Consider the following 12971-nt stretch of genomic DNA (forward strand, 5'->3'; position numbering starts at 1 on the left):
TCCTTTAAAACGAAGGTTGCAACCTTTTTGACTTGGAGGGCCACAAAATAAAAAAAAAAACAGTTATCGGGCCGCCCGTCAATAAATGGCAATGGTCGATAGATCATGCCCCAACAGTTCAATGGACAGTAGAAGGGTGGTTAGCTTTTCTTTTGGGAAATGTCTATAATCTATAATATTTATAAATGTCTATAATCTATAATATTTATAAATATTGTCTTCGAGGAGTACGGTACTTCACTTGGCTTCAAAGTCCTAGCTGTGATCTATCTGTGATCTAGCTGTGATCTACATGTTTTCCCACATCCAGCGCAGACATATATATAACCCTAAGCGTTTGTTTACCGTGGTCAATTTGTCTTCTCTTTTCAAAGTCTAAGTTTGTCCTTTTAGTCTCAAATGTGTATCTCGCAGCCTTTATATAAAAACCCAACGCTGTCTTGTTCGGAAGCCGCTTGCTGCCAGCTGCTCTCTTCTATGTCAGTTAAAACATGATGGCGCCTAAGTTGGTCTTTAAATCGTTTTCGGATGGCACCCTCTGTTGCGTCGACCACCTTCCAGCTCACCAAAGAGCCCTGCCTTTGGAATACGGTCATTTAATTTAAGTCATTGGTTAATATGCATGACTAAATGCATGACGCGTAGGACGTAATCATCTTCTTTTTTGAAGTAACGTCTGTATTATATAAGATAAGATAAGGTCGTCCCCCATGTGGGGTATGTATTCTACTCAGCGTAGCAGTCGAACTATAAAGCAAAAGACTGCAGACGATCTTTATTGCGTCCTACAGAAACGTTTTCACAATTCAATGTATCACATCGATACATGTTATTCTAAAATGTATTCATCCCCATGAAGAAGGCCTACACACCAGACGTAGAAAGAAGGGTGAAAGTGCAAAGGCGTCAGGTGATTACAGATGCCAGACCTGAGACCGCAGCTGTGTATCAAGGATCGGCCTCTTTAATCACACAAGAAGTTGCAAGGGGATAAGATTTCCTCTCGAGACGTAAAATGCCACAGACTATCATTCATCTCTTCCATAACAAACAAAAAAGATAGAAAAACTATTTTTTTTAAAAAGTAAAAATGTATTTTTTTTTAAAGCAAACATACATGTTGACAAAATGAATATCAAATCTAATAATGGAATGTGTACAACCCGTAAGACTTCAATCAATCAGCCTCATGCATCTCAGTCTCACAGATAAAATGAGGCTTACAACTTGAACTATAATGATGAATTGTTATAGTATCTATATATGAATATGTCAACGTCAATTCTTGTGATACAAGCCAGTTTTATTTGTTACATATAACAGTTTGTTTTTTTTAAATTCTAAACTCTGCATGTGACTGTTTTCCTTTGTCTTTGATTTGAGTTCAGATTTGTACATTTCAATATCTTCTCAACACAGACAAGCTTTAAAATGCACTTATGTAATACTTTTGTTTATAACATATATACCTTTCAAAAAACATGACTATATGATCATTATACATTGACATTAATACGTTATATACACTTCTTTTCAAATCATTCGACATTCGAGTCATCCATTGTTTCAAAGAAAATTACATTGTTCAAACACGATTTTTTTTGTGTGTGCGTTTTCCAAATAAAATTCCCGAACAAACAAAATATCACAGAAGGTGTCCATCCCTTAAACACTGGTATTTGTGATGGCTGACACACAAACATGAAAGTAGGTCAACTCACATAAAATGTGGAAGTAGGTCAACGCATACAAACAGGAAGGTAGGTCAACCCACACAAACCTGAAAGTTGATCTACTCGTGCAAACATCAAAGTATGTCAACTCAGACTAATATGAAAGTAGGTCAACTCACACACACAAGAAATCAGTTTGCTCACAAAAACATGAAAGTAGGTCGTCTCGTCAAGCCTCGACCTTAATTTAGAGCACATTTTGGTCAATGAAATATTTCACTTTTCCTTGAACTCCTATGAGACCATGTAGCCTTAAATTATTTAGATATTCAAAAGCTCAAAAATAAACTTATTTTCTGGCTATAAACCAACATGAATATTACGAGTATGTACGGTCTATTCTACTGAATTATTTTCTTACACATTAATAAAAGATCTACAATTGGCTTCATTTTAAAACGCCGAATAAAAATTGTGTTCCATTTTAATATATGTGTTTATGTGAGTGTATATATTACAAAATACGAACAGAATGTGATTACAAACTATGTCTATAATTTGTAAATGAATCAATTTTTAAATATTCTTTTTCTTTCCTAGAAAGGAAGGGAACTTCACTATAAGCAAGTACTGCACTGCGGTAACCGGCAGGTGGCGCTGTCCTAACTTTCAGCAGAAACAAAACATATTTTCCCTGAGTGATATGATCATTAATGTGAAAAAAAACAAAACCTTAAGAGATTGGACATTAGGCAACTTTAAAAATCCGATCCAATCTAAAGTTGCCCATAGGAAGCAGTCAATTTGGTCAAGTCTGGGAAGATATACATGTGCTCATTCTACCAGACCTGACTGCTAGATTTAGATCTTTATCTTAAACTTCAAGTGGTTTAGAGTTAACTCTTTCTCTCCGTAATTATTTACCACATTCTAATGGAATCAACGCTGGTATCGTCAGTTAGGAGAGAAAGAGTTAACAGTAGGAAGACAAAATTCAAACATGATCGCAGGGAGAGTACTCTCATCCATCATTTGACAACATTGAAGAGGGCAATCTATTCTTTAGCTGTCAGTGGGACCTGGAGCTCTACCTCAACCACTGGAACTTTGGAACCATTTCTGTCGTATGTCTGTTGTCTAGAAGATAACAGATTCGACAAATTAAAATTAAGCTAGTTAATTAGTTGAAATCACTGAACCATAATCTTCAAATACAAAAAAAAAATTAATAAAATACTCAGAAAGACACAAAGATAAAAGCACATTTCTCGTTCCATATGCTAGGACAAAGTTGTACAAGTTGCTCCTTCTTCTCTAGTGCTATTAGGGCATGGAATGGGTTGCCTGAGCTAGCCAGGAAAACCAGTGACTTGGCAGAATTTAAGTCATTGGTTAATATGCATGACTAAATGCATGACGCGTAGGACGTAATCATCTTCTTTTTTGAAGTAAGGTCTGTATTATATAAGATAAGATAAGAAATTAACTTTATAAAATAATAAGATCTGGTTAATCATACAACGATAGAAAAGAAAATGTTTTGTAAGATTGTTATTGCCAGAGCTGGTAATAAAAATAAGTTACCCACTACCTATAAAATGCTTCTAAATGCAAGCGTCACAAATAACATATGACAACCAGTTTAACTTTCGACCCTCGCGTGTGGATCAGATATTAGGTCATTTCTGAAGGACATTTCTGAAAGTAAGTTCGTGTCACAACCCGCCTTTATATGGGGGTTGCCCATGCTGGTTGTGATGGTCGTTGTCTAGGGTTTTGGATCACTGGGAAGAGACTGCAAGCCCCAGGACATCTTAATAAAGACCATAACACTAACAACCTCTTCAAAGAGACTCGACACATGGGTATAGGAATAAGGAACTTTATTCCAACTATTATGTATTTACACTAGTGTATATCTGCTGTAGGCCTCCCTCAGTCGTAACGACTATGGTTCATCTTGTAGAAAACTTTTTCATGTGACTGTGGAGTCCTGTTTTGGAGAGTATATATATCTACCATAGGAAAGAGACTCTCCTACTAAGCAACTCTCGACTAACTCAAAACTTTAGTAGTCTCCTGTTACCAGATATCTCTCTCTCTCTCTCTCTCTCTCTGATTCTAGTCCACTACTTTCTCTTTCAGAGCACAGTACCCAAAAAAAAACCACCACAATTTCACTCTTTCAAAATGGTATGGTATCTATTATTGTCAATCTAGCCCCTACTATAACCAGAGTTTGTAACAGTCCCAAAAGTAAGGAAAGAATCGTAGCTTGAGATACAGCCTTTGTAAGAGAGAGAGAAAAAAAACAACGTAACACCGCAATTAAAGGGAGAAAATTCAATTTATATTTCTTAATCCTTTCCTCATTTATTTTTAACGTTTAACTCCCTTTAAATATATTTGTGTGTGTGTGTAATACGACACGACCAAAGCAGTATGTTTAACCTACATCTGAAGTTTAAGTGCTAAAGAAAAAGGCTGTAATTAAAATATTTACATGTTTAAACCGATTGAATATAGAGCAGTTATGTCCCTTCTAATTTAAGTTCTCGGAGTAAAATCGTGAGGTTCAACGTTTAATTGGTTTCCTCTATATTTCTTTGCATACTACAGCTACGCTAAAGAGTATTCACAAGGTGCACTGGTCTGACCACATACCAAATACAGAAATCCTAAAGCTGTCCAACATGAACAGTATCCATGCTACAGTAAAAAGGTCCCAATTTCGATGGGCGGGGTATGTAGTCCGCATGCCAGACAATCGCCTTCCTAAACGACTTCTGTACAGGGAGCTGTGTGCAGGAAAACGCTCCCAGGGGATCAATACAAGCGTTATAAAGACACACTCAGGTGCTCCTTCTAGGAATGCGATATCAACATTCACGGCTGGGAAGCACTAGCTCTCGATCGCTCCTCATGTCGTGAAGCTGTGAGTTTCGGAGTCTCAAGAGTTGAAGCAAGAAGAATGGCCAGCGTGAAAACCTACCCATGCTTTTTAAAGCGAGAAGTGGACTTTACAGTCATCTTCGAGTCCATAGGATATGAGAAATGTGCTTATCTTCGATCACGAACAAGATAACAAAGCAACATACAACTATATACATACAACTATATACATACAACTATAGACTTACTTATCAAAGTCTATGGCATCTTGAATTGTCTCTGGCAGCGTCCTATGTAAAGTCTCTGGCAGGAAAAGGGAAAGAAACGCTGCTATAATACTGACAGTGCCAAACACAGTCATGGGGAGTCCTTGGGCGAAGGCGCCTCCTAGAACAATACCCTGTGAACAAAAAGTTATTTCATTGTGAAGAACTATGGGTGAAAAGTGTCAGAATGGGAACATGCAGCTTTGGAACATTTTTAGCAGCCCCCGAAAGGAGAAAAGAAGCTATTAGTTTTGTGCGGTTTGTCTGTCTGTCCGTCCATCTGTCCGTCCGTCCGTCCCGTTTAGATCTGGTAAACTAGAAAAGATAGTGAAAATCCGACATCATAGTTTTTTTAAATCATTCAAAGTTCTGATGCGAGGGCTACTTTTTTCTTTTCTGAAAGCGAAAGATCCAATTTTTTTAATCAATTATGCAAGCAGTTTTTTCATAAAAATGCATCGTTTTTACAACTATTCACTATTAATAGTAACAAAACACTGAAGGCTATTTAGTAAGGGAGATGACTATTCACCTTACTTTTAAGACAATTATGCAAACGGTTTTAGATTTTTTGTTTTAAAAAAATATATTTTTTTATAATTGTATTGCTAAGTTAAGTAAGTTCTATCATACTAACTACTACATTTACACAAAACAATTGTTTACCTTTTTTGTAAAGAAAAAAAATCTATTTAGTAAGCATATAAGTGGAACATAATTTAAAACAACAAATAATAAGTAGTTTTTCATATTATTGTACAAACAACGTGACTCACCCACACTGACGGTATACCGAACTAAAGGAAATTTTTATTGTTTTTTTTTCTTGAGGCTTTGAATAAGAGATTGACCCTTTACAAAAAAAAAATAGATTATCATTAAAAGACATCAGTTAGGCCATGTTCATATCAAGCATCACAATCACTTTCACCTATCTCTTGGTCTGCTGAACCCTTGGGGCACCACACAAGATCTGTCAACTTTCTTTCTTCATTCTTCTGTCATTTGCCTTTAATTAATAGAATTTCATTCTAATATTCTTTCTGAAATTATTAAAAACCTGCCTTTTTACCTGCCTGTGTGGGCCACTTCGGGGGCCGATTTTGAGTTTGTGTTTCCACACAAACTGTTTTTGTAATCTTGTTTTTTAATAGTTAGGTCTGCCACGTTATGTACGTGTCAAGGTCTCAAGAGATGTGTAAACAATATGTTATGTTTCGAGAAGCGACGTTGAATTTCCACTAGTTCTAAAATAGCTAAGAAAGTTATCGTTCCTTATTCTATGTTGAAGAAGCTAATTTTAGGGAGTGTATATATACAAGAGAAGATAATAAACTGGTTGGATGTTGATTGTTTTGAACATCATGTCAAGTCTGTTTCTGTAAATGTATTATTGAAGTTTGAGATCTATGTCAGTGAGACTCTTTTGTGTTCATTCTTTTCGTGATCTCGTCCTGAGAAATAATAAAGTTTTATTCCGTAAAGAGGATTTCTATTAGTTTTTACTTAAACAATTATACTCAGGGCCGGATTTAAATGTGTGGAGGCCTCGGGTGAGAACTTGTATGGAAGCCCCTACACTTTTTCGAAAGCTTTAATAAAAATCCACTTATTATTAAAAATACTAAATCTAAAGTCAAGCAATATTACAAAAGAAAGAGAATAGTTGTAAATTAAAATTAATTTTCCTTTGTCTTAGAAAAATTATTTAATATGCATATTTTAGTGATAAAAAAAAATTAAAATGTTTAGGGTTTAGACAATGTAGTAGATCCGGGGTTTATTACAAGTACACTACAAGCGGACACTTTTTAACTATGTCAGTGTAGATCAGTGCTCATGCCTTCTTTGACGGTCGGTCTCGTTACCATGCACTGAAAGAAAACTACTATGTTTGTGTTCAACAGCTAACTCACCATATCTGCTATATAAGGGGAAATCATTCCACCGATGTTTTCAAACACGGAGCAGAAACCGATCCCAGAATTCCTAATAACAGTAGGAAACAGTTCAGCAGATAATATATACAAGATGGCGTAGCAAGCAGACGAACAGAGTTTGCCAATCATCGCGAGGACTGTAGCTATCCACATATGACCTAAAAAAAAAAAAAGGGAATTTTCACAAAAGAATTTTTTTTTTTTCATTTCTAATTTCGTAAAAGAGAGGTAATTAGGCAAAAATAAAAAGGCGTGAAATAAATATTCTAAAGAAGAAGAGCAGCTTACTCTGGTTGCCTAATGTAATAGGCAGGACGACTGCTAGACACGAAATGGCGCCTATAAACATAGAGACACAGTACATCTTCTTTCGACCCGTTCTGTCCAGCAGAAGCAAGCAGACGGCGTAGGCGACGAGTTCCACGACTCCACCAATCAAAAAATTGACGTAGGTCGAGCCAGCTAAGTTGTCAAGACTTAGACTGATACCGTAATAGAGTAAATTGACGGCAAGCCTGAAAGTAGAGGATTAGAAAAATGAACAATTATGCACATTTGCATGTATTGCCCTATGGCGAATAACTAGCTATTTGGTAAATATCTAGCTAGATCTATTTTGTGAAACCGCTGTACATGTATATGAATAAATAAGTGTTAACTAGCTATGTAGGCCCATATATGAGACATTTTGTACACTATTTAACTGAAAATCAAATTTCTAAACTATTTTAAAGTCCAAAATCAATTTAAAAAAAAAATGTTGTTGACATTTAGTTTAGATTTAAATTGTTTCTAACTAAAAAAAAAAAAACAACATTCATTAAACTATGATTTCAACTCAACTTTTTTTTTCTAATTAAACTTTGGCCTTAATTAAATTTTTTTTTTAGTTTAACTAAAAATTTCGAACTGTTTAGTTAACGTTTGCACATGACTATAAATAGATCTTATTTATGACACTTAGCATTGCTGGTCGCGAATTTTTAGTGTACGAAACTGTACAATTGTCGCACCTGGAGAAATGTGCAGGCATCTGATATGAACAAGTTGCAAGTAGTTATATAAGTATGTCATAGGATTTTTGAGACTAGATTTAGCTCACTGGCTACTCCTGGCGATTCAGCCCCCCCCCCCTTCCCTTCCGACTCAGCGTGGCGTCCTGTGGAAGCGTCTAGTAGTGGAACTAGATAGGCTAAGAACCGAAAGCGAACAAGGCCCCGGTTGGCTACCCTTGGTGAGCTTCTTTTTTTTACCTCACCCAGGGTGTGGATGGAACAAATAGTCCATTGACCCCAAGTCCTTCACACCGTTCCACGAAAGGGGGGGGGGGCGACATCAGTGTCCCGTTAGCTTGAGTGGTGGTCCCTGCACGCAAACAGGGGCGTTACGGTATAGGAATATGAGGTAAGCTCCCCATGGTTAACGCTGCCTTTAGCCGCTTATAGCAAGTGGGACCAGGACCTTGGCTCGGCGCGCTGTGTACGCAGTGCGGTCCCCAGGTCCGCCAATGGCCATACTGCTGATTACCCTTAGATGGGACTGGGTATGAACGTAACCTCCGCGAAGGCGCCGGTATGAAGAGTTCCAGGTTCAAGCCTGTTCATTGGACAAAAGCCTTTCCAACGATCAACTGGATAATGACCAATCACATCATTTTTGTTAGGCTGAACTAATTTTGAGTTCAAAACACGACTCCATTTTATTAACATTTAAGAAAACAAATAACAGAAGACTGACATAACAATCTTGTGAAACACGAGAACAGACTAAGCCAACACGAAGAAAGGAAAAGGTTACTGTTTCAGCATGTTTAAGAAATTGCAGGACTTTATACTACTTATAAATGACTAAACACATTTGATAGGCAAAAGCTAACAATTAGGGTTATGTATTTGCACAGTGCGCATGGCCGACAAAAGTTACAATGTTCGTTGATATACTTATTTTGTTTGGAGTTTATTACCTTTCAAATAATTTTTAAATTAAGAACTATTTTCATTTTTTAAAAATATAACATTATAATTTTGACATCAATATTTTCTTTATTTTTTTACACAATCATAAAATTTGCAAAAAGGTAAGTAAATTTATACATTTGCGCTTTTTTATGTGTAATCAGAACGATTTATTCTTAAATAATTATTTTTTCCCTTGATATTAGTCTTAATTTACAAGCTATCTCCCCTAACTCATAAGACATAAAGATTTCGTGGCAGATTATTCGTCATCATCCAAAACAGATTTACGGCAGTCAATCCAGGGCCAAATTATACAAAAATCCCCCCCCCCCCCCAAAAAAAAAAAAAAAAAAAAAACTCATATTTAAATAAAATATGTATATTAGATATATTTTAAAAAATGAAGTAAAATTATATTAAATTTTCGAATACTCTTTTTCTTTTGCAAAGACAACATATAATTTTAGATATATGCGTAACTTTTATTACAGTGTGTGTGTGTGTGTGTGTGTGCTGTGAGAGAGCCACCATAATGATGTTACAATATTTTATTATTATAAATTGAATTATCATTTTGGTGCATGGGGCACATATCCAAAATATGAAAATGTGTTGACTGTAATGGTATTGTGTCCTTGAAGTGGATAACCCATTAATATCAAGGGCACGCTATTGGTAAGCCGAGTTCCAATATCTGGTGTGTCCTAAAGCCTGCCTCTTATGTATTCAGTCTTGTTGCAACATAATACGAACATAATAAGAAAATCTTGCTTTGCACAATTAGGTTATATGAAAATTAAATAAAATAACAGCTTGGTCTCTTTTTATACATCATTTAATTGTAAATCCTTGTATTTTTGTCTTAAAGGAAGTTAGATCCGTTCATTCCTCATCATCAGGGCCGGTCTTAGGCCACTGCAACCTATGCGACCGCAGTGGGCCCGCACTTTCATAGGCCCCGCGCGAAATCTAGGTGTAAATTGTTAAGTTAAAACATTTTAACTTATTATTTAAGAGTACCTGGAAATATGTAATAATAAAGTGAATTTTAACCAAAGTAGGAAGGTCTAAGGTCTTAGTCACTGGCATACAAATAAAGATCCAAATCCATCTCGACCTCTTAAAAAATGCGATATTTTGCTAGTCGATAGTAATTTAAAAGACAGATCTGAATGTTTATCAGCTTTTTGTTAGAAAACTTCTATCTATTGTAGATGGCTCGTAAAGTTAATTTGACAGTGAATTTGTACTTAGTAAAGTTTGAATAAATTGCAAAGACGAATTTATTTTCTATTACAAAATCTTGATTTTCACATATTATTCTTATCCCTACCCAGACTGGGCCCCGCGCAATCCGTTTCGCATAGGGCCCCGCAATCTGTAGGACCGGCCCTGCTCATATTCTTTCCCCGTTACCGATAAAATATAATTGTTAAAAAGTTATTTCTTGATTCACTTATGAACTGATTCACCTCTTGGCTTACAATAGTTCATAGAATAGTTCATAGAATTCAGAGTTCGGATAATATAGCTTTTATAGAGCGCTACCTTCATGCTTATAGCATGCTCAGAGCGCTTTTGGTCCAATCTCATTTGTGGACCAGTGGGGGGGGGGGGGGGAAGGGGTATCTAGGAGTTGGTTTTTCGTGCTGCCTTTAGGCGCTCAGTAAACAACTCTGCCCGAGTAGGGTGTCGAACCTCGAGCCCCCTTCTAGGTAGCCAAGCCAAGTTCAAGCGCACTTGGCCTCTCGACCACGCTTCACACAATACAAATATTAAGGCTTGTCTTCGAGTTTCAATTTAGTGCAGTATTTCCCGTGGCTACGCATCTGAGACCTGATGTATTAAGTAAGTTCTGCCATACTAACTACTACATTTACACAAAAGAAAATGCTTAATTTCTTTTTAAAGAGAAAAAAATCTATTCAGTATGTATATAAGTTGGACATAATTTAAAACAACAATTAATAAGTATTTTTTATATATATATATTATCTCTGTGAACCCCTCCCCCCACTCGACAATTATAATAGAACACTCAAGTAAAGGGGAATTTTTTATTTTTTTTTACGGAAATGTTTATTTTCTTGAGGCTTTGAATAAGAGATTGACCCTTTACTAAACAATCCACGATCAATTAGATATTCATTATAAGACATCAGTTAGGCCAGGTTCATATCTAACGTAACATTCACTTTCACCTAAGTCTGCTGGACTGTTACGGCACCACACAGGATGTGTCAACCTTCTTTCTCCATTCTTCTCTGTCATTTGCCTTTAATAGAATTTCATTCTGATATTCTTCTGAAAATATTGAAACCTGCCTTTTTACCTGCCTGCGTTGACCACTTTGGGGGCCAATTTTGAGTTTTGTGTTTCCACACAAACGTTCTTTGTAACCTTGTTATTATTTAGTTTCAAGCAGTGCTTTTTTATGCATCGTCCTTAATACTGTTTAAATCGAAAATTTACTGCGAAAAAAAAAGGGAAAAAAAAAAGGCCATATGCAAAGCTCTTGCATATAAAGTTTATCCTAGTTTTAGCTCACCAATTAAAGAATACAATGAAGGTCCGGACGATTAAGACTCTGTGAGTAAACATATTCCAGATTTTGGTGTGAGGACATTGTGTTCTGGTCTCCGGAATGAGGGCATCTTGAGGCAGTTTGGTTTGGTTAGACCGACAGATCTTTTGCAGAATGTCCTCAGCTTCGGTATAGCGGCCCTTGTCCAGTAGCCAACGTGGGGATTCTGGGATAAGCCTAAGCATAGAAATGAAGATAGTTTAAAACACAGATTTAAATTCTAGGATAAGCCTAAACATAGAAAAGCTAATAGTTTAAAACATAGATCTATATCTTGCATTAGCCTAAAAATAGAAATGTAAATAGCTTAACACATAGATCTAGATACTAGCCTACTAGAATAAGGCTAAACATAGAAATGCAAATAGCTAAACACATAGATACTAGCCTACTAGAATAAGGCTAAACATAGAAATGCAAATAGCTAAACACATAGATACTAGCCTACTAGAATAAGGCTAAACATAATGCAAATAGCTAAACACATAGATACTAGCCTACTAGAATAAGCCTAAATAGAGAAGTGTGAATGGTTAAACTAAGTCTAACCATTGCAATGTAAATAGCTAAAAACATTGATCTATATACGGTGATAAACCTGAATTATATTATCAGTTCGAAGATTAATGAGGAGTGCAGTAATTCACGAGCTTGTAATTAAGAATTTTTATTCATCCGATTTCTCTAAATCAAACGTAAGTTTTGATGGAAATGCTTCTTTTTAATTACAGAATAATGATATAATTTACTTAACTATAATAGTATAATACAATTTTATTGATGTGTTGTTGTTTTTTTAAAGACTTACCACCATATAGAAAAAAGAGGCACAGTAAGAATACACATAGCCAGCTGTATATGTCTCCAGTTGGGCAACAAGTAGGCGATGGGCAACAACAGCAAAATGCCCACGCACCAGTAAATTTCGACCACAACGCCAGTGAATGTTCGTTTAGCTGGGCCAACAAGTTCTATACCTGAAATTTTAAAAAAATAAAACAACTTTGTTTCGTTTTTGTTACAGGATTTCTTTTTGTGTAGGATTAGTTTTTTATTTGCCGGCGTAGTTTGTAAATAAGAGATGGCTAAGACACGAAAAAGGAACCAGGCTAGGACAGTAACTGATTTGTAATAGATATGTTGGTCCTCTGAAGTGCCAAGCAAAAAGATGGCTGTCTGCTTGTGCGGTTTGCGCGCTGGACTGTCGTTTGGATTTATCGATGGTGTCCGGGTTCAAACCCATCCCCCGTCGTCCTGCGGGAGGTTTGGACTAGGAAGTGAATTATCTTCAGCTCTGAAGGAACATCCGAAACATGTCAAACATTGTACAAACCATTACAGCCTAGCCCGAAACTCCCGCAGGACGGCGGGTGGGGGGGGGGTGGACACCGAAAAGGTTTGAACCCGGGAACATAGAGATGACAGTCCAGAGTACATATCACACGACCAGGCCATCATCTGTTAGTATAAGCATTATAATTATACCAACATCTTACATCATGCAAATACTGTAAACGTTACTTATCAACAGTTTCGAAAACAAATACTCCCCATATTGTCCCCCCCCCCCACCCCCGCCCCAGCTCCTTTCTTAAGTTTTTCGAACACTTTCAATAAAAACTTTCCGCCATTCATCAATGCCCGGTAGGCCTCTAGTC

General features: G+C 36.4%; 1 protein-coding gene across 3 annotated transcripts in view; it reads right to left on the minus strand.

Moving 5' to 3' along the window:
* Positions 1–1793: 1793 nt before the first annotated feature.
* Positions 1794–12971, minus strand: part of LOC106070548 (organic cation transporter protein-like) — a 39682-nt gene continuing 28504 nt past the window's right edge. For all 3 annotated transcript variants that reach the window (XM_056033458.1, XM_056033459.1, XM_056033460.1), the window contains exons 6-11: positions 12122–12290; positions 11278–11490; positions 7060–7286; positions 6748–6929; positions 4814–4965; positions 1794–2810 (exon numbers count right to left, since the gene is read on the minus strand). In XM_056033458.1, coding sequence (XP_055889433.1) covers positions 2729–2810; positions 4814–4965; positions 6748–6929; positions 7060–7286; positions 11278–11490; positions 12122–12290 — 1025 coding nt within the window. In that variant the 3' untranslated portion in view covers positions 1794–2728. The remainder of the gene's footprint in view (positions 2811–4813; positions 4966–6747; positions 6930–7059; positions 7287–11277; positions 11491–12121; positions 12291–12971) is intronic.

The sequence above is a fragment of the Biomphalaria glabrata genome, chromosome 6 (genome assembly GCF_947242115.1).
Source record: "Biomphalaria glabrata chromosome 6, xgBioGlab47.1, whole genome shotgun sequence".
NCBI lineage: Eukaryota > Metazoa > Mollusca > Gastropoda > Planorbidae > Biomphalaria > Biomphalaria glabrata.